The sequence below is a fragment of the Suricata suricatta genome, chromosome 2, assembly GCF_006229205.1.
Source record: "Suricata suricatta isolate VVHF042 chromosome 2, meerkat_22Aug2017_6uvM2_HiC, whole genome shotgun sequence".
Classification (NCBI taxonomy): Eukaryota; Metazoa; Chordata; class Mammalia; order Carnivora; family Herpestidae; genus Suricata; species Suricata suricatta.
In genome coordinates, this window is record NC_043701.1 from 39810087 (window position 1) to 39832587 (window position 22501).

At 42.2% G+C, this 22501-nt stretch overlaps 1 protein-coding gene across 3 annotated transcripts in view; it reads left to right on the forward strand.

Annotated features, from left to right (window-relative positions):
• Window positions 1–22501, forward strand: part of ELMO1 (engulfment and cell motility 1) — a 522106-nt gene that overhangs the window by 141756 nt on the left and 357849 nt on the right. For all 3 annotated transcript variants that reach the window (XM_029924925.1, XM_029924946.1, XM_029924936.1), the window contains exons 5-6: window positions 12537–12587; window positions 16757–16926. In XM_029924925.1, the coding sequence (XP_029780785.1) occupies window positions 12537–12587; window positions 16757–16926 (221 nt within the window). The remainder of the gene's footprint in view (window positions 1–12536; window positions 12588–16756; window positions 16927–22501) is intronic.

Here is a 22501-nt window from a genome sequence, read left to right on the forward strand (position 1 = left end):
GTTCAATTCTGGGTCTTCTTCATGGGGTCAAGCCAGCTCTAGGGCAATCTGTATCTCCCTGCAAGGCCCTGGATGTCCATCTGTGGGCCTTGGCCAAGATCGCCATAAGGCATCAAGAATGTATCTCTAAAGAGGAGGACATTTAAGCCAAAACTTGTGGATCATAAGGAGGCAGATCATAGCATTGCAGGAAAAGGAAAAGCCAGTGTGAAATCCCTGAAGCATGAAGGACTTGGGTGTGAGAGGAATAGTGAGCTGAAGGTGGGAAGTGGATCAGATTGGATTGGAAAGGTTGGCTGGGGCCACATCAAGCTGAGTCTTTTAAAGCATAGTAGGCTTTGGATTTTCTTCTAAAGTACCTCAAGTGCGGTGGAAAACCATCATTTTAACCTGGGGTCCATGAACCAATACAAGAAGAAAGTTATAACTGTGTGGAAATAATTTGCATTATTTCAGTCATGAATATAGGCAAGAAGCCACAGTAGTATAAGCAGTATCTGGGCCAATGTTACCAGTAGAAATCATAGATATTTCCATTTATTACTGTTATTACAGCTTCTTCAACATGTAATTTATGATCATTACACTTAATTAGAAATTATGGTGGTTATTAGACCTTGTAATGTATCTTGTTATTTCATGCATTAATACAGGGGTCAACAAACTGTAGCCTTTGGGTGGGATCCAGGCTGCCACCTGTTTTTATAAATAAAATTTATTGGAACACAGCTGTGCCCATTTATTTATGTATCATTGTTGCAGCCCTTCTGGCCTGCAATGCTTAAAATATGTACTATCTGGCTCTTTCTGGAGAAAGTTGCTGAAAACTACATTGATAAAGCAGCATATATGTTACTATGATACAATTTTAAAAATATTTGCATAACAATCAGGTTTTTTAGCAAGCATATGCATTTTATTTATGAATTTAAAGACATAATTCAGAGAGAAAAGATCCAGAGGCTTCACCCAACTGCCAAAACATCCATGGTCATGGGGGAAAACAGAAAAGAAAAAGAATCGCTGCACTGTGACGTCTCAAGGCAGGTGAATAAAATGGCCTTGACCTGTGTTCCCTTTACCTCAGGTTCTCTTTCGTCTTGTCAGCCAGATTTTCCATATTTGCAGTGCTCAGTACCGAAGCTGCCCCTTCTTACAAATGATGTGTTGCATCCATTCTGTGTGCCAGACAGAGGATTATTACCACTAATTTAATCCCCGCAGCAATCCCATTTAGTCTAGGTATGACTGTCTTCACATGGCAGTGAGGGAGGCCCAGAGATGCTGTCACATACATATCATTCATTTACCGAATTTCACTGAGCACCAGCCACATGCCAGTGCTGTGCCAGATGCCCAGGCGACAAAGCTGTTAGTGGCAAAGCCAAGCTTTGAATCGGGTCCTTCAGATACCAGTGTGTAGGTGGGTCACACCACAGCAGATTACGTTTGGGACACCTTTGAAGCCAGTGAGCAAGCTTGTTCACTTCTCCCTCTCTGGTATTTCCATCCCATTTTGTCCATAGCTCTGTGCCACCGAGGTGTAGGTCTTGTTCTCCCTCCATAGTCTGTTGTCTGCATTGGCTTTGCCTTGAATCAGCCGTGGTGTCGGCATTTTCCCTGCTGTAGTGGCATCCGTGGCGATCCCTGCCAGTGCTTTTGGAGTGGCCTTTTAAACATGTGCGTTTTGCAAGCATGAACTTCTGGACTATAAGTGCAGCTTTCCTCTCCAGCACTTTGTGGGTTTCTGAAGCCACAGGCTCTAACTTGCCAGCAACATTGTTACCTAGGTTTGAACTTGTGCAGTGTGACATTTGATTGGGGTCGAGGCTATAATTGATGGCAGTGGAGAGGGGCTGGGGAATCAAGTCTCTGTCTCAAATGGATGGCAAAACAAGACAGCAGGGGAAGGAATTTTTCACACGGTTCACTCCAGCTTTGTGCCGGTTCCTTCTGTCAAAACCAGGGAGGTCATTTTCTCCTGTAGAAACATAGACAATCTTCATTACCTGGGTTGGGCAAATACCCATAATGTCAGACATTTTTCCTGCTCTCTTTCCTTTTATTCACCTGTTGCACGTGAACAGCATTGTTCATGTAGTTATCTACACACGGGCAGCGGTATTTTTTTGGTTTATACACATGTTATATTCCATCAGTTTGGACTCATGCTACAATACTGTTTTGCAACCTACATTTTTCATTTCACAATACAATATGACATGTTCTCGTATTATTAGACACTTTTTATACCAGCACTTGAATGGCTGTATCATTGTCCTGCTTAACTATATTTATTTCAATTTCCTTTCATATTAGAGAATCTTTGGAAGACTTTGAGAATCAGTCAGGGTCTAGGTAGGATATAGAAACCATACCATTATTTGAACAGGAATATTTTCTTTTAAAAATTGGTGCCTTGTAGGAACTGGTTAACTGCGAGGGGAGGGGTAAAAGAGGATGCTGAAGAAGCAGTTGCAGAAAGTCAGCTGTGGCCTTTAGTCTAGGAGTGGGCATCACCACCGTGGTGGTGATGGGGACATCGCTGGGCCATCACCACCATGGTGAAGGATGCAGACCTGTGTTGGACTACAGAAGTGAGTCTGTTGCTGGCCGGTTGAGTAGGCAGACCTACTTAGAAGTGGCATCTGTAGGGGGGGGGTGGGGCAGGAGGCCCGAGGACTTGCACATTAAATAATAAGAATTATGGTGGTGGATGGAAAGGGAGCAGCCTTTCTCTGACCAGGCAGGATCATTCTGGTGCCCTCTACTGGTGAAGCTTCACATTCTTCCAGTTGGCCAAGGGGAATGCTTGGGTCTAGCTCTAGTATTCCAAAGTGGGGCCAAGAGAGCCGGGCTTTGCGATAAGAAACAATAAATAATGCACTGGATACCTGGATTTGCCTTTGGGGTTTTTTTTTTTTTTTGGTCCATTATGACCAATACTGCCTTGGACAGCCTTTGTAAGATGTCTGCATCTGATGTTTTCATAGGACAAATTCTTAGAATTTGATTTTGAACATTTTTAAGGCTTTTGTTAAACATTACAAAATCACCCACCAAAAATTTGGCCATATTTACTCTCCTTCAAGTTATGTTTGTGAGGAAAGGCATGAGTATTTATCACAGAACTTACTACTAGCTTTTCAGATCTGGGTTCTTATATTGGATTGTGAACTTGGAGACTGGAGAAGCTCAGGGCAGGTGGGCCTGGGGCTGGAGCCTGCAGGCTAACTCGGTGAGTGCCAAGCCCTGCAGTGATGGGAGTCAGCAGTGTGTCGCTAGAATCCTTCATCACCTCAGCCAACCTCCTTAACTTACTTCCTTCCCACTCCGATTCACTGCTCCTGACAGATTTATTTCTCTGAAACATCCCCTTCATCATAATCAGTAATTTTGCTCAAAGGCCTTAAATGTTTCCCCTTTGTTGCACTGAGAATAAAAGAGAAGAGAATTGACCTCTGGCACTGGGGCCCTTGCCTCCATTCTATTGATGAGGAAAACTGAAGCCAATTGACCTGCCCAAGGTCACATGGGAAGTTAGCTGGCTCAGGCCCAACCTGGGCTTCCTTCCTTGTGATCCACTGCACTTCCTAGGCTACCCCACCCCTGTTGGTCCCTCATGCTCATGCCATGACTACTCTCCCAGGGCCTGTAGTGAGAGTTTATTATTACACATCCTCATTCCCCTGATGCCCACACTGTGCCATTGCTGGTGCTGATCCTGCTGTTAGGATTGCTAAAATTGTCCCCCTCAGCCTCTGTGCTCAAGGGGGCTGCCTACTCGGACTTCAAGGTTAAGTCTAAGACTCATCAGTAAATAATGACCTTTTATTATTTCTTAACAAACTGTACTCAGTCAATTCTTACCCTAGGGTGTCAGAGGGACCTGGATATGGATTGGGTTCAACCCTGAGCTTTTGGTCCCTGGGCCTGGACACCAGGGTAGGTGTGTGTTCACTTCTATGCTGTGAACTTGGCTGAGGAAGCAAGCAAAAAAAGGGTGCCTATTTTTTTTTTTTTTAGCAAGAGTGAACATCTAGTAGTGCTTGTTTCTTTAAGGTAAGACAACATGTTCCTCTGCAGAAAAACATATTGTTTGTCATCGCTGTCTTCTACAGGTGGTTGATTAAGTTGCTGAGGGGGACCAGCATTCTCTCCATGTTCTTCCCCTGGGGCTCATGACATCCCTAGAGACTCCCTGGGCCCTGGCAAGCTGTCTACCCCCTGCTTTCCACTCCTTTTACCCTGTGTCTCATTACATATGGAAAGAGAGCAAGCCATTCCTATGCAGCACGCCCTCCACCTCTCTCAGTGGTCTCTGTTTACACATCACAAATAGGTGGTTAGCAGATACCTTCCTTTATACCTGCCCCGCTCTTCCTTCTTTTGATTTTGGGAATTGTGTAACAGGATGTCTGGGTTCTGTGAAAAGGAAAGAGATGGAAGAAAAGCAACTGAGGATAGAATCGAGTTAGGGGCAGGAATAGAGTGGCTGAGAAGTAAAAAAATCGAAGATCCTTCGATTAATGGGTAGAGATGAATTGCTCAAGGTATCTGGGGGTGGAGGGCACATGGTCTCTGATGGAGTGAACCTAGGGAAGGCTAGAATAATAATTATGGTGCAGGTGCCTTTTCCACAGTTTGCCACCCATTCTTTCTTATCTTTCTTCCTCACCCCCTCCTCCCAGCCTTCTTTTCCCCCCCTGTTTTTGGAGGTTCAGATTTTTATTTTAGGGTATTTCTAACATCCCCCCCTCAAATGTTAGACCTGTAGTCCTCTGTCTGGAGGCATTGCTCTGTAACCTAGCAACCGGCATATCATGCACTGTCCTCAGTTATTTCCTTCAGCCTGAGGATTTGAAGATCACTCAAATGGACACCTAAAGGACAAAAGGGATCAGGTTTACATGCAAAACCAGTGTTTGTGATGATTGAGTAATGAGAGTGAAAAACAGCATTATTTAGTAGTAATACATCCAAAGTAAGGGCCCTGTCATATCTGGAGAGAGAGAGAGAAGCAGACAAGGAGAGATGGAGCCAGAGAGAAAAAGAACCTGGAGCTGTCTGCCCTCCAGGAGTCTGGATTTGTGGGGTCGTAACCACCTTCTCCTCCTCTGACCTTTTATTTCACTTGCTTTTTGACCAGGGAATAATTCTTAATTTGTCTGGCTAGATAGAAAGTTGGCACACTGAGAAAAACAAATTTCAGAGAGAAAAGTAGGAGAACAGTGACATTTTTCAGCAGGATCTTATTATCCAACCCACACAGAGACCGAGTTGCTGAGCTAGTTCTGTGAAGAAACACAAAGACATCCTGTCGAGCCGCCTGTGAATGTCAGGGGCTAGTACAGTCTGGAACTGCCGGGCATGAGTAAATATGACAGAGGGGCATTAGCTGGCTTTCACTGGGCCTCTTCTTCTCGTGCACTGCGTGCCGTTGGGACATTTCGCTGCGCAAATGTTCTGGCTGCCTCTTTTCTCTTCTTCATTTCTGAGGCGCTGGCATTAGTCTTGTTTGCCTCAGACTTTATTTCTTGAAATTCACAATACTTACTCTCAACGTGCTGGATGGTCCTACGGATTACACTGCGATGATTCTAAACTATTGTGCCTCAGAGTTACTTCGGATCGTAGCGAAAATGAGCATCCCAGGCCCCCGAGTAAGTGGCTGTGGAGTAAGAGCCCTAGAGACCAGTATTTTAATGTGCCCTTGGGGCAAGTTGATACAAAGATCTTACAAAAAAATGGAGGAGGATTGAAGACTGATTTCTCAGAGAGGGGAAGGGAGCAGTTTCTTGGTCTGTGAATTGATGGATACCTTCCTCTTTTTTGCAGAATGCCGCTTTCCATTTGTGAGGAAGGGGTTGGCCATTATTTTATTTTCTTCTCCGCATGCTTTTATATGTCACTTAGTGGTGTTGTTCCTTGGCTAGCCTGGGAAAGTGACCCTGACCCAGTTGAATGCTGCTGGATTGGCCCCATTGAAAGCTGTTCCCCAGAGGTCACCAGTACAACCTGTTGATGAAACAAAGCTGGCCAGTATATTGCTCACTGTGGTAAAGGGAGAACATGGCCATGCAAAGCTTGGGCAATGTCTTGGTAGGTGCAGGTGTATTGGTCAGGGTTCAACGAGAGATGAAGAACCAGGGGGAGATATGTGCACAGAGGTTTATTGCAAGTAGTTGGCTTATGTGATTATGAGGGCTGGCTAGGCAAATACAAAAGGCATAGTGCAGGCCTTCCAGAAGAGAAGGCTGGAACTCTGGGGTAAAGGTTGAATCTACTGACCCCTGGTAGAATATAAGGCCTTTCAATTTATGGAATCAGGCCCACCCAGATTATCTTGGATAATCTCTCCTACTTAAAGTTAACTGATTGTCAACTTTAATTACACCTGCAAAATACCTTTACAATAACACCTAGACGAATATTTGATTGAATAATTGGGGACGGCAGAGTAGTCAAGTTGATATGTTTAAAGATTATCTTGGAAGGTAATACTAGAATTGCCTGAGAGTTGGAAGTTTGATTTAGGCGGATCTTTCAAAGCATGTATGGATCATGGTAAAGCAGTCCAGGATTGGCGTTAACAGCAGAGATTTTCCAGTTGAGGGATTCAAAGAATCTTTGGATGAAAACAGTTGATGTTTTCCACTGAAGAGTTTATGAGTCTTTGGAAATTCCTATAAGGAAATTCATTCTTTCTAATGAAGGAAGACATACCACTTTTGTTCCCATAACATGAGCCTTGTGATTCTCTTCTTTACTTGTGGACTAGAAGCATTAAGCACAAATATGGCTACCATACTGTCAAACTGGCTCCTTTAGAGACAGGACCCATTAACCAAATGCACATCAGAGCTGGAATTTTACCTCATGTATGCCCCTCCCTCTTTAAATGGCTAAAGGCCAGTCTACCTTATAAGTGTCATATCTTCACACTCTTTGTGTATCCTCAGCTCTTTTTTTTTTCAGTGTTTATTTTTGAGAGTGAGGGGAAGGGCAGAAAATGAGGGAGCCACAGAATGAAAGCAGGCTATCAGAATCCAAAGCTATCATCTCAGAGCCTGATGCGGGTCTCGGACTCACAAAATGTGTGATCAGGAGCTAAGCCAAAGTCAGATGCTTAGTCGACTGAGCCACCCAGGTGCCTCTGTGCATCCTAGGTTCTTAACACAGGTCTGTTCTCTGTTCCATGAGGATGACGTATCTTTTGAGAGGTGCTGTTTCTTCTCTTCTGGGAAACCCTTATTTATAGATTAAAAGACCTTTTTGAACCTCACCTCCACTAATACAATGCTAGTCACCCACTCTAGAGGTACAGATAAAACAGCTCAAACTTTGATTTTACTGACTTTCCTGAAGACAGGGGTTAAATCTTGTTCATCTTTGTATCTGACCCCAGTGTCTCTTCTTTGGCCAGGCACATAGTAGGTTTAGACATTTATTCAACAAATATTTATTGAGCACTACTCATGTGCCAGGCCATAAGAATTCACTGTTTTAGAAAGAGTGATACAGTAGTGACACACCACTTATTCTCATGGAAGTGACAGGAGGGTGGAGGGAGACAGCCAGTAGACACACGTGTGCACGCACAGCCCTCCCCTCCCCTGCCTTCCCCCTCCCCCCAGGCACTTATTGAATGCTTGGAGGATTGCATCAAGAAATGTCTCTCCAAAACAGACATAGAGGCCCAAAAATGATAAACAGTGAGTGCCAGGTTCCCAGCCTTTGATGTGAAGTACACTGTGTGGCAAAACCCCTTAGCCATGTCGGCCTCTTGATAGAAGCATACATTTGCTACTATTTGTTATTCTGGTGGATATGTGCTACGAAATTTAGGGCCTTAGACTTGGGATCACTTCGATCAGATCACTTAGGTCCCACTCGATCAGATTATAGAGAGAAACTAGCCAGAAACAAATAAAGATATGTAGCAAAGTCCTCTTTAGATGGCTGCTTTTTTTCCCCTAATAATAAACAGCCAACTTTATTTTTTTGAGTGTTTGCAATATGGCAGACACCGTTCCAGGCAGTTTAAATGGGCTGTATCAGTGAATCCTCAGGACAACCTTAGGAGACAAGACTACCCGCATTGTACACATGAAGATGCTAGCACAAAGGACACCTGTCTCGCTTGTACCACTTGCCCCAGGTAAGAAGTGAAACGTGGATCAGATCCAGACTGTCCTGTATGGAGACCCCACTTGGTTTTATAAACTGTTTTTTTTAACATTTATTCATTTTTGAGAGACAGAGAGAATAGAATATGAGCAGGGCAGAGAGAAAGGGAGACAGAATCTGAAGCAGGCCCCAGGCTCTGAGCCTGTCAGCACAGAGTCTGATGCTGGTCTTGAACTCACTGACTGTGAGATTAAGTCCTGAGCTGAAGTCAGATGCTTAAATTTTTTTTTAGTGTTTTTATTTTATTTTTTAGAGAAAGAGACAGCATGAGCTGGGGAGGGTCAGAGAGAAAGGGAGACACAGAGTCCAAAGACAGGCTCCAGGCTCTGAGCTAGCTCTCAGCAAAGAGTCCAGTGTGGGGCTCGAACCTACAAACCGTGAGATCATGACCTGAGCTGAAGTCAGATGCTTAACCAACTGAGCCACCCAGGTGCCCCAAGGAGACCCCACTCTTAAGTGATGCTCTCCATTGCTTGGATGAAATTTATAGAATCACAGCAAGCACAAGCCTTTTCCTTTGCTGACCAACTTTACAGTCTTTGGAGAGTGGAAAGTGGCATCATCCTGTGACTGAAGAGGTGTCATCAGTTGATTTTCCTGATAGAACACAACCTCTGAAGCACAGGTCTGTCTGCACTGTGCCTTTCTTTTTGAGTCTCAGCTACCTTCTTGGCAGGACCTTAACATTTAAAAAAAATCTTTTTTAATGTTTATTTATTTTGAGTGAGAGTGTAACCAGAGGAGGGGCAGAGAGAGAGAGAGAGAGAGAGAGAGAGAGAGAGAGGAGAATCCCAAGCAGGCTTCTCACTGTCAGTGCAGAGCCCGACATGGGGCTTGAATTCATGAACTGTGAGATCGTGACCTGAGCCAAAATCGACAGGTGGGTGCATAACCAACTGAGCCACAGGACCTTTAGGCTCTCCAGGACCTTTACATTTTTAATGCAAATTTACTAGTTCTTCTCCTTACCTTCTTTTATTCCAAAATGCAAAACACTGTTTAGAGACACATTTTTCAGAGGAAAGGAAAAGCCAGGAAGACATGGGCAGAAAGATGCGGGCCAGTCTTTAGTGAATGGTGGCAGTCCCGCTCATTTAAAAAAAAAAAAACTTTAATGCTTTTTATTTATTTTTGAGAGACAGAGAAAGAGAGTGCGATCAGGGGAGGGTCACAGAAAGAGGGAGACACAGAATCTGAAGCAGGCTCCAGGCTCCAGGCTCCGAGCTAGCTGTCAGCACAGAGCCTGATTCGGGGCTCGAACCCACCAAACCGTGAGATCATGACCTGAGCCAAAGCCAGATGCTCAACTGACTGAACCACCCAGGCCTCCCAGTCCCGCTCATTTTTGAGTCACTTCTAGGCCAAGCTCAGCGCATACATCGCCTCTTGTTCCTACCCTTCCCCATGCAGTGGCTCGTTCTCCCTGCATCAGGGAAGAGAAGACTTACATCGGAGTGATTAAGGTCCTGCACCGAGCACACACAGCTGGGGTGAGGTAGTTGGGGAATTTGAACCCAGCTCAGCCTGTCAGTGGTTTTAATGCTGTTTTTGGTTTAAGCACACGGTGCTCAAGACTCTTTCTTCAAAGAACTCATACTTACATCCCAAAAAGTCAGGAGTCAACATTGCAGGACTCAATCTGGGGGCCAGCTGCTTGCTTTTACCCCAGTGATACCCCCACCCAGGGCCCTGTACTGTGGGCCCCACAGGGAACACCTATAACCTGGAGGCCATTTGCTAATACCGTGCTTGTTTCCTTGCTCTCATGTACGTTGACCAGCTGATGAGGCTAAATCTCTGAGGATGAATGCAAGATCTTGGTCTTTTTCCAGAGAGATAGAGCACAGCCTCTGGGATCAGATTTCTCCCTCCCTCCAGGATGGCTTTTCACCTTCCCTTCTCCCTCATTTTTGTCAAGTAACTTAGCTTCTCATCAGCTTTGGTTTCTTATCTTTAAAATGGGCAGAGAAAGGGGCCTAGGTGGCTCAGTCAGTTAAGCGTCTGACTTCAGCTTGGATCATGATCTCGTGGTTCATGAGTCCAAGCCCCACATTGGGTTCTGTGCTGACCACCCAGAGCCTGGATCCTGCTTTGGATCTCACTCTCTCTCTTCCCCTGCCCCACTTATGCTCTCTCTCCATCTCTCCATCTCTCAAAAATAAATGTTGAAAAAAAATTTAAATGGGCAGAGAGCTGGCTTAGTCAGTAGAGCATGAGATTCTTAATCTCGGGTTCTGAGTTTGAGTCCCATTAGTCTTAAAAAATCTTTAAAAAAATTATTATGATGGTTCAATAAGTATGACAGCAAAACCTCAAAATACCTCAGCGTGGTGCCTTTCAATAAATGTTTATTGTTATTAGGAATCCCTCACCCTTGCTCCAAATTTCCATGAGGAACTATTATCTTAAGTCCTCCCGGCCTCCTTGTGTTCACAGGGCCGCTTTTTCTTCTTGACTGGTTATGTGGGAAGAATACAGTGGTGGGGAGGAAACTGTCTTAGGTCTGACCTCAGCAGGTACTACGAGGGTCCAGTTAGCTGTCCCTTGATTCTCACCCTGAGCCTTGTTCATAAAAAGTAATAAAAGGGACATTTTAGATTTTCATCTTCTGACTCTCTTATTTCTCAATTCATGTAGACCCTGGGCAGGAAAGAGGTATGCTATGTTTTCGGCTTCCTAATGCTCTCTAAGTGTCCGCTGTCTTCCTCTTCATTTGCAGAGAGTCAGAGAATTTTTAGGGTTGAAAGATTTTTTAAATGACAGAAATTAATTTCACCTTTCCTGCTAACCAGGTGGTCATTCAGACCACGGCCGACACTTCCAGTAATGAGAAGCTTGCTTTCTCCAGAAGCAGCCCGGGGTGTCCACCTGGGGACGCTCTACATTGGGCTGGAGTTGACAGAGTTGGGCTTTCAGGCCATCCCGCCCTTGGTATAAAATGTTCGGATTAGGTTTTCTCTGTGAGATGGTATAGGCCCAAAGCCTGCTTCCTTTTAGGTAGTTGTTTTAGAAAATTCATTTTCCAATAAGTAGTCAGAATTGGCTGAGGGAGAGAGTGTTCTGTGTGTTTTTGGCATCCTATCCTGAGAAACCTCCCCACCTCAGTGTGCCTGCTGGACGCATTCCCACCTGTGGCTGCTCTGAACTGCTGCGGGAGAATGGTCCTCATGGCGCTTTCTTAACCTCCTGGCCTCTGAGCTCCAGCGCAGGGCCTGTGGATGTGCAACTCCCGTAAGGTCACCTCCTGAAAACTGAGAACGGTGCGGACTCTGGTGGCAGGAAATAAAACTGCCAGTGAAATTGTACTTCCAACGCCGGTGATGCTAAGTGACAGCTTTAGGACACTCACCTCCAACATACTCGCCGAGTGGAGAAAGAAGGATTTGGGCTCTGCTTATGTACGCTGCTTGTTCGTCACTTTAAGGTGACGTGCAGTTGGAGCTGGCCAATGTTATGAGACCAAGCTCCTTAACATACCCTTAAGAAAGTAGCTTTATTGAGATAGAATTCGTATTCCCTCACATCCTCTATTCAAAGTGTTCGTTTTCGTGGTTTTTAATATATTCCTAAATTTGCGAAAGCATCACCACAATCAATTTCAGAACACTTGCATCATCGGGAAAAGAAACCTTGCCACCATTAGCATTCATGGCCCCTCCCACACCTCCCCTACCCGCCCCCTCTGAGGGCATCTGGAAACCACCAGACTGCTTTCTGCCTCCGTGGATTTCCCTGCTCTGGACACTTCATATAACGCAACACCTGTGGCCTTTGTGTCATGATTCTTTCACTTAATGTAATGTTTTCAAGGTTCTTTCATGGTGTAGCATGTATCAGCATTTCTTTTCTTTGTATTGCCTACTAATAATCTGTCAAGTGGGTATACCACATTTTGTTCATCAATTGATGGACATTTCAGTTGTTTCCAACTTTTGGCTCTTATAAATAATGTTTTTATGTGCATTCATGTATAAGTTTTTGTACAGTTGGGTGTTTTAATTCTAGTGGAATTTGTAAGTCATATTTTCTAAATAACCTTTCAAAATTGCTATTTTTGGTTTGCCATTCTTGGGCCTCATATTCCTCTTCTTTGGATGTATATTCACTTCTGTGCTGAATGCTGTCTATGACCTGTTACAAAGTTTATGCACCTGAGACCCAGTTTAAGGTTCTTTGTAGAAATAATTAAAAATAACTCAGGAATCACGAGAGTAAAATGACAATAAACTGAACCATAAGAATTCTTGTTCTATAGTGTCATTAATAGATTATTTTTGCCTTTGCTATCTTCTTTACCAAGCTTCTAAAATTTGAAGATTTACAAAGATTTTATTTTTCTTTTCCAGAACCGCAATGAAATAAAAAATGGCACTATCCTTCGATTAACCACATCTCCAGTAAGTTGATCTTTGTAGCTTTCCAGTAAACAGTTCTGCTATATGTAATTATGGGATATTAGCTTTATTTATTTTTAAATTTTTAAAAATGTATTTATTTTTGAGACAGGGACAGAGTGTGAGTGGGCAAGGGACAGAGAGAGAGGGAGACACAGAATTCAAAGCAGGCTCCAGGCTGTCAGCACACAGCCAGACACGGCTGGAACTCACGAACCATGAGATCACGACCTGAGCTGAAGTCGGACACTTAACCAACTGAGCCACCCAGCCACCTCTGGGATATTAATTTTTAGTGTAACTTTAGTGCAAAACAGAAGGTGTCTGGCAGGTCGTCACATGCAGATTCTGGATTAGTAAGAATGCCTTTCCTTATATTTCCCATTAGAGCAGGAAGCTTTTATTTCAGGTTAACTGCAAGTAAATTGACTTTAAGGTTTGAGTTTTGTGGTTATGTTGACAATTCTCGTACCACAGGTGGGATAACTCAGCTGTGCTGATTGGTTTTACCCACTTGCTCACATGTCTACTTAATACCATCTGAGCGAATTCAGTGTACGGACAAAGCAAACAAAACCAAAGAAAGTCTATTACCTCTCTTTAAAGTCAGGGTGTATAAAAGAGAGAGTTTTCAGTGTTTTTCAAGTTTTGGTCAGTTGTTATGAGAACTCATAATAATATAGTTGAGAAATACTTGCCACTAAGATTGTTTCATTGACAGCTGATTCTAGATGAAACACTTTTAAAAAGTCTTCCAGATAAAAGCTAAACAAAACGTTGCAGACTCTTTAGACTACTGGAGCCGCCTGTGTCGCTTATGTTCATCTCTCACTTGCTTGCAGAGTCTTTGCATAGTAACATTAGCATATTTAAACTGTATTATTTCACAGTGCATTTTATTGCTTTCCTAAAAAATAATCTGCACAAAATACACCAAGTGTTACTATTTTCACTCTGCGTATGTCATGAAAACTGTGTCTAACTCTTATTTTCAGTTTCTACCAAAGCCATGTGGTAGGCTAAAAATAAATTTAAAAATTGGGAAAAGCATCTGGCTAAACTTAAATTGTGGGTACTTGTAACTACCACACATTCTTCTGGTTGAAAATTACATTAGAGAGGCTTAAAAACTCTTCAACATTTTACCCAATAACATCTTGAACCTAAACACAGTGATAAGCTCCACAGAGTGTATCACGGGAGTTGGCCAAACTGTCTTCTGGTGCCTTCTTTTCCACTTACTGGAAATTATAATTCATACTCATTTTTCATTGGCCACATACTGAGCCAAGACATTTTTGTCTGACTTAGCATCGACCTTATCTCAGTCAGCATGAATTAATGTTAATTTGACCTTTCGAGATGGTGGTTTCATTTGGGTTTTGTAGTTTCTGTTTATCCTGTTACAATTACTCATTTGCTGGCTGGGCAAAAAGAGTCCACCTTGCCCTTTGTTAAGTCTCAGAATTACACAGTCTCAGTTTTCACATCTAGATCTCCTTTAAGCCAAAGAAGAAGTCAGTTCTCTTTTTTATTGCCATGGGTGCATCAACAAAATTTCCACAACATAAGCCACTCCTTGAAAGAAGGTTAGGTGTTCGTCAGGGTAAAGTTTTCTGCTTCCCGACAGCTCGTGCTTTTCTGGTGGTGACTATAACGTCCAACAAGTGGAGGGTGAGACGTGAAAGCCAGGGCAGGAGGCAGTGTCAGAAGATGGAGTCCACCTACAGGATACTGGTGTCTGTATTCTAAAGAGCGGAGGCTTCCAAACTCGAATCACTGGTGGAACTTTAAAAATGCTGTTGTTTGGGCCTTTACAGAGAAGCTGAATTACGATACCTAGAAACGAAGTCCAGGAATCTGCATTCTCATTTTAAAACAAGGATTTTATGATTTGGCTGTAGCCACAGGGTTTAGAACTGGGCATTACTCTCTAAACAAGATACTTTGGATCTGTAAACTTCACTTGCTGTCAGAAGATTGTTTTTGATTATTTTGTGTTTAACTGAAAAATATTGGTCAGCATATGCTCTTTCACTTTTTATGCACACAAACAAAATGTTAAAAAATACAACCATCTCCATCAAATTTGCTAGGAAGTGTTAGTGTACCATTAAGAAATGAGCAAATGGTGTTATAGCATACAAATGTTTGATTCTTTCTTGACCTCAGCTGAACTTCCTCTACAGCCAGACAAAATGCACACACACCTACATGTACACACTTATGCATGCACGCACATGCACACACTCTTGCTTTAGGTAATGAGCAACTGTGTGACCTTGGGCAAGTTATGTAACTTCTCTGCACTTCAGTTTCCTGTGTACAATGAACATGATGAGGACAGCCACATGGTAGGATTATTGTGTAGATTAAATGAATTCCTTCATGAGAGTACTTAGAATAGTGGCTCATAGAAGCCATAGGGAACTTAGATGTTCTTATTACTAGTATTAGCAGCACCAGACACCGTTAGCATTAATACTGACAATGAAATAATTTTTGAGTACTCCTTATTATCATAAGCTATACAGTAAATGCAGACATCCTTCTTGGAGAAAAATGTACTTTTCAAGGAATTCAAAGTGATCTGCTTGGGTTAAATATATGTTAATGCTGTCCACTTGAAAAATTTATGAAAAAGTATATCAAAGAGTTGACTCTTGCTCAACTCTTTATTCTCCCTCCTAAAAACATGGGATTTAGGTTCGGGTGACTTATCAGATATCCAGGGAACTGTGAATGAGTGGAGAGAATTTTCATTCTTCTCCACCTTTCTTATCTTCTCCTCCTCCTTTTTATCTTTTTTAAAATTTCTGATGCCAAGTTCCAGGTTTTGGTTACAACTACAGTGGGAGACCACTCTGTATCTCTGGCCAAGTGGTGGGGACATGGGCTCCATTCCTGCCTTGGCATCTGAAGCGTTGGCTTTGGTTTCCCTACTGGGTCCCCTTCTCTCCCTGGGGCTACTTTCAGGTGTGAGTGAAGGGGGACTTGGACAGGGAGGGAGGGGACCTTGACTGTGCAGTCTATTGGGGTTTAAGTACCTGTGTGGATTCCCTTACTCCACTCTGCAATCTTAACCCTGTTACAGTCCACACAGGGCTCCTCTGATAGCTCTAATGAATTGCTATTCAGAAGATACATTATTTTGGGGACAAATACCTCATCTTCCCCTTTCTCTGAAATATAACAAGTTTCAAAGGAGAAAGCAAGTGCCCGAGAAGGAGAATATGAGGATGACACGTGGCTTCACCCATTGCAGTGCTGGGTTCAATAATCACTACCACAGATGCTGAGTTATTTCCATTAAGCAAAAATATAGGCAGAAAAATTTAATATTTTATTTTTGTTACTGTATGCCCCAACGGAAAAGTAGACATGAAAATCTTTTCTGGAAGAATGAGAAATATAAGCTGCAAGTTATTATCCAGAAGTTCAGCTCCTCCAATATATTTCCATTCCTTCCTGTCCTGCATATAGTAGCCAAGGGCAGATGCCTTAAAAAAACCATCTAATTTTAGGCAAAGCTGTTCATTGTGTTTCCTAATTATTTCATTTTATATTTGTGCAGTAATTAGCCAGTGCATGTGAAATGCATCTTGTTGAAAAGTAAAATTTATAAGCACCATTGTGTTGTGCTAGAAGATCTTCAGTAACTGGGAAAGATTATCCCTAATGAAAGAATATCTAGTGAGGCATTTGAACACTCTGTGTAGACAGTAACTGCTCAGAATACTGAATGAACACGTGAACGTGCTATATAAATTTGCGTTAATAGCTTAGCCAAGCAAATATCTTTTTGCCATTTGTAGATAATAATTTTACCCACAAAGTAAACATTTTCCCATTTTTCCCTCCTTGCTGCCATTCCTTTTCCCTTTTGGGGGTTTTACTGTTTCTGGTGCTCTGACTTTTCCAAGAGATGGAAATGGGGGCTCTGTCAAGAAGGCATTTGGTTGGCATCATGAAATTAACAGACGTTGCTTGAAGGTGGATTCATGCTGGTTGGAAAACTGCCCTTGGTATAGAGTAGACATATGGTCTTGTGCTTTTGGGCCCTGCTATCTTTCTTTCTCAATGAACGGTAGTTTTTTCTTTTTTCTTTTTTTTTTTGTCTATTGTGGTTTCCTCTGTGAACACTCTTCCCATTTATTTTTGTCCTCGATGAGGCTCAAAACGCCCAGCAGCTCCATGAACGAATCCAGTCATCAAGTATGGATGCCAAGCTGGAAGCTCTGAAGGACTTAGCCAGCCTCTCCCGGGATGTCACGTTTGCCCAGGAGTTTATAAATCTGGATGGCATCTCTCTCCTCACGCAGATGGTCGAAAGCGGCACTGAGTAAGCATCTTTTACCCAGACTTCTAGTCTGTCCTATTCTTTCCCACGTCCTGGGGATTTGTTACTTTCCTCGTACTTGTAATTTCTAGTTTTAAAGACCAGAAATTGACCAAAAAAAAAAAAAAAAAACCCACAACAACTCTGTTTCAAAGTCTTAAACTAGGTTAAAATACCATCCCTGAATAATTTTTTAAAACATTGTCATTTGAATGATGAAATGCATGTCCTTAATTATTTAAGATTATAAATGCTATAAATATTTACCAAATTCTGTGTATAAAGAGTGGAATTTGGGGGAATTAAAAAGTTGTGAGCCAAGCCATTAAAAAATTATGGAGGCAGAACTCAACTGAGGTGTAATTCCTTGTGAGCATTGGGAGTCTAGAGGTTCGACCAGTTCTAGCTCATGGGACCTGACAGAGGGGGTGTCAGTGAATGGACCTTGAAGGAGTTTGAGTTCCATCATGATCATAAATGGATGGGCATTTCTTCTTGGGGAGCTCACCTTCTCAGGGAAGGCTTTAACTCTGTGGTGTGATTGGGGAGCATAAGGAGCCAGATGGGGGCTGGCTGTTACACGTGTGGACAGATAACTCCCCTCACCACTGAATGCCAGGGTAGGGTCCACAGGTAGCTGCTCATTCCCATATGGCCAGGTGCTACTGGCATAGACTATTACAGCATATAAGTTACAGCATGTGAAAATGCCAAGGCAGTTAATTACATATGCTAAATTAATGATGGGCAGAGTTGGGATAAATATTTATTGGGAAGGAGTGCATGTCACTGGGAATTGAGGTTTAAGCCTGGGTCATTTAGATTGCTCTTCAGTACTTGGTGGTTCAAAGAGTGAATGGATAACTATGCGTGTTGGAGACTCATCTTGGCCCTCTCTCCCGCTCCTTTCCTCCCTCCCTTCCCCTCCCCTCCCCTCTCCCCCTCTTTTTTCCTTCCTCCCTCTCTTTCTTTCTTCCTTCCTTCTTCCCTTCCTCCCTTCCTTCCTCCCCTTTTCCTTTCCTGCCTCCCTCCCTTCCTTCCTTCCTTCCTTCCTTTCACCCTTCTTTCCATCTCCTCCTACATATGGCATTATTTAGCCTCTGCAACTTGCACTAGTGAAAGATTCTTTTTAATTGTCAAACAGACTTGGGTGATCTGGAAAGGGTCGATTGTAGACAGGTATTATTTATTTTTTTAATGAGGACTAAAGCTCTGCTCATTAAAATTGGAGGGAACATCAACTTGCAGCCGGGCAGGGAAACTCAGATTCTGGGTGTTACCAGCATCCCAGCATGCCTACTATTAATTGGAGTTGGAGTTTGAAACAGTTCAAGGGAAGTTGAATAAGTTTATGGGTCCAGAAGACTTGACCAAGGAAAAGAAGAAAGGGTTTTTTTGTTTGTGTTGGAAGCTCCAGGCTGAGGTCTAGTATGGAGTATGTCAGATCCCTCATTCCTTGGTGCTAATGTCTGGGGACTGCCAATGACTTCACGTGGTTGCCGCTCATGGAAAGTCCTGGTTCATGCCCATCACTGCTTCTGGTGGGACAGTGAGCTCTGGGGGGGTTAAGCCTCAGCCACATTTGCATTATGTTAAGTGACAATGTCAAAATGGCTTCACATTTACTACTGAAGTCCCAGCCATTGATGTATCAAAAGCAGTGTACTAGAGCCAGTTATAAGATCACCTGCTATTACTGGGCGGTTCTGCCACAGACCTAGGTCTCTATAGGCTTAAGCTCTTGAATATTCAGAATGCTATTGTGTTAATGCTTCCAAATTTTGCAGAAATTGCAATCATAATTACAATTACAGTTTAATACACTGAAAGCAGGGGTCCATGTGATTTGCACCCTGAGGGCTGCAGCAGAGCTCTGAGACCTCCAAGGGTGGCTGTTATATATTTTGACAATGAGGAAAAATGCATGCTAGAAGCATCACTGTTTTAGTTTCTCATTATATTTGTTTGCTAGTGCTACCACAGCAAAATATCACAGACTGGGTAGCTTAAACAACAGAAACTTATTGTCTCTTAGTTAGGGGGGCTGGAAGTCCAAGATCAAGGTGTTGGCAGCGTTGGTTTCTTCTGAGGTCTCCTTGACTTGCAGATGGCTGCCTCCCCACTGTGCCCTCATATGGTCTTTCCTCTGTGTGTGCTTATTCCTAGGGTCTCTCTTTATGTCCAAATTTCCTTTGCTTATATTTTTTTTGTGCTAATGAGCAGCAGAGTGTGAGCTGGATCGCATTCCATCAGATTGGATTGTGACACACCCTCATGGCCTCATTTAACTTAATCACCTCTTTAAAGGCTCTGTCTCTAAATACTGCCCTACTCTGAGGTACTGGGCATCAGGGAATCAACAAATGAATTCTGAGGGAACACAATTTAGCCCGTAACACTCATCAAAAGGACACCGGCCTTTCTGCTTGAAAAGGAAAAGAGTAAAAACCGATGCTATGTATTTGTCTTGTCTACATTATCACTTATTGTCTGTGTCATTGCCTTACTCTCTAACTCATCTTGACCTTTGGGGGTTCCAAAAGAACCACTAATCCTCAGATTGAGGATTGAGGATGGCACGTCTGAATTGTATCTCCACATTGCACATGTATAACCTGAGAGAACATTGACACTGAATGTGCTTTATGTGAACTACAGCAATTGAACTCCTGTTTTAAAAAAGCATATTTGTATTTTAATTATTTATAATCCAGAAGTCATGTTGATTTGTTCCATACAGCCAGGTTTCAGACACGCAAATGATTCAAGGCCAGATCTTGGGTGAGTTCTGGTTTGCACTGATCTCTTACACTTTCCCATTGCACTATGTTATGGGAAGGAATGATGTGTCTCTGGATCACCTTTGGCATCCTCCTCACCATCTTACATAAGTTCAAAGCCCTGCTACTTTGGGGGATGGAGGGAGGAGGCACTAGAGCCAGGCCATCTCCAACTTCCTTCTGCTGGGGCCCCTGACTCATCTTAAGAAGCTGCTCATTTGTTTCACAGCTATTTTTCAGGTCTTTTGTTCAGATTAAAAAGAAAAGAAAAGACCTTTTTCTTGTAAGGAAACGTGGCTTCTCAATTAAACTTCTAGCAAGACCTTCATTAATTAACAGGGAACTTTTGGAATAGAAACTGTGCAAATTAAATGGATCCTGCAATTTGCAAGGCATTTGGTCATGATTTCTGGGCAGATTTCCAGCTGGGGAAGGCAGAGGTTTTCTGAAGCAGGACCTGTGGAAATTTTTAGGAAACACTGAAGAAATGTAGCTGGAATTTTTCTCCTTACTTTGAGCTATAATGAGATTCAAAGATTACTCACCTGCTTGTCACTACTCAAGGCTGAGCTTTTAAAGGTCTCTCCCGTTGGTACCAGGAGGGGCTACTGGGCAAAATTAGCAACAAAGGAGCAATGGGGAGTGTCAGTTTGGCAGAGCACAGTGATTAATACTTGAATTGAATTTTTCCATCCTTGTGGAATTTTGAAATTTCATTCCCAGTTTAAGGTTGAGACATAGGTGTGGAAGCAAATGAAGTTGTAAGGAAACGTGTCGGCTCTGCCTGAGCAAGGAAATGGTGTCAGGGAAGGAAATTTTAGGAATGGACAATGTTTGCTAAAAAATGAGTATTAAAAGATTTTTCAAGGGATTAGTACATGAAAGATATAAAGAACTCATACAACTCAAAAACAGCAAGCAACCCACTTAACAAATGGGCAGAAGATCTGAATAGACATTTTTCCAGACTATACATACAGATGGCAAACAGGTACATGAAAGATGCTTAACATCACTCACCATCAGGGAAATGCAAATCAAAAACATAATGAGATGTCAACTTACACCTGTCAGAATGACTGTTATCGAAATGACAAGAAATAACAAGTGTTGGAGAGCATGTGGAGAAAAGTGAACCCTTGTGTACGGTTGGTGGGAATGTAAATTGGCACAGTCACTCTGGGAAACAGCGTGGAGGTTCCTCAAAACATTAAAAATAAAACTACCATATGATCCAGTAATTGAACTACTAGATATCTATCTGAAGAAAGTGGAAATTTGAAAAGATACACACATTCCTATGTTTATTGCAGCATTATTTACAATTGCCGAGATATGGAAGCACCCTAAGAGTCCGCTGATCACTGATGGAAGAATGGACAAGGAAGATAGGAGATGTATGGAATACTACTGAGCCACTTGTGACAACATGTTGGGCCTAGAGGGTGTTATACCAAGTGAAATAAGTCTGAGAAAGACAGATACTATGTGATTTCACTTCCATGTAGAATCTAAAAGACAAAACCAAACCCAGACTTAGAGTTACAGAGGACAGATTGGTGGATGCTAGAGAGGAGGAGGGTTGGAGGGTAGGCCAAGTGGGTGAACGAGATCAAGAAGTAACAACTTTCAAGTATAAGACAAATGAGTCACAATGATGTAATGTGCACCCTGGGGAACATAGGTGATAGTATTATATTTGCTTTGTATGGGACAGACAGTAATTAGACTTACGGTGGTGATCATTTCACAGTGTATACAAATGTGGAATCACTGTGTTATACACCTGAAACTAACATTATATTGTATGCCAATGACATCTCAATAAAAAAAGTTCTCTCAGATATGATCTATTTTATTTTATTAGAAAGAAAAAAAATCATACCTGCAACTCCAAATCTAATGTAATGAATAACACTGCTTTTCTTTGGCTTTCAATAAAACACCGTGTTCTTTGTCTATGCTGCTATGCACACAGACAGTGGGACAGTTTGTCCTGTGTCCTTCCAGCGTTAAACAGCCAGAAGAACAGGGGGAACAGTTCCAAGAATGAAAGGGCAGGATTCTTATAGTTTCCTTCCCACTTGGCCATGTGACAGGAAAATTACGCCGTTGGAATATGAGTAAGCTGTAGCACCACCCTGGGCAGAAAAGTCAAGAGAGTAAAAAAGTTAAATTTATGTAATTATAAAGAACTCAAGACAGTTTTTTGAATTAGTTTTTTCTCCTTAGTAAAAAATATGTATATATATAAAATATATGATATATATCGTATGTTATATATCATATGTATAGTTTAAAAAATAAAAACAGTAAGCAAATGGAGGAAAATAAGAATCATTTGTAATCTGCCTTTAAAGAGACCTTTTTAACATTGTAGTGTATACCTTTTTTGTATTTTCTTTTAGATACATACACATGTGCCCAGGCTTTATTACAAAAGTAGAATTATAATGCTCATACCTTTGTAGCCTGCTTTTTGTGCCTACTAGTATTGCTGTGTCGTTGATATTATTTCCTTTATTATTTTTGCCATTTGTATATTATTTCACTTAAAAAACTTTAAGTGCAGTTGATATGCAATTTAATAATTTGAAAGATGTGCACAGTACAGTCAACCATCCCACTAATGTTGGACATTAATATTGCTTTCAGGTTTTTTTTATGATTGTGAACATTCTCTAATTAGCTTTTCGTCTAGTAAAATCTTTGTGAGTATTGAAATTGTTTTGTTGGAATACGATTCCTGATTTGGAGAATACGCACATTTTAAAACAGTTTTAAAGTAAGGACAGCCC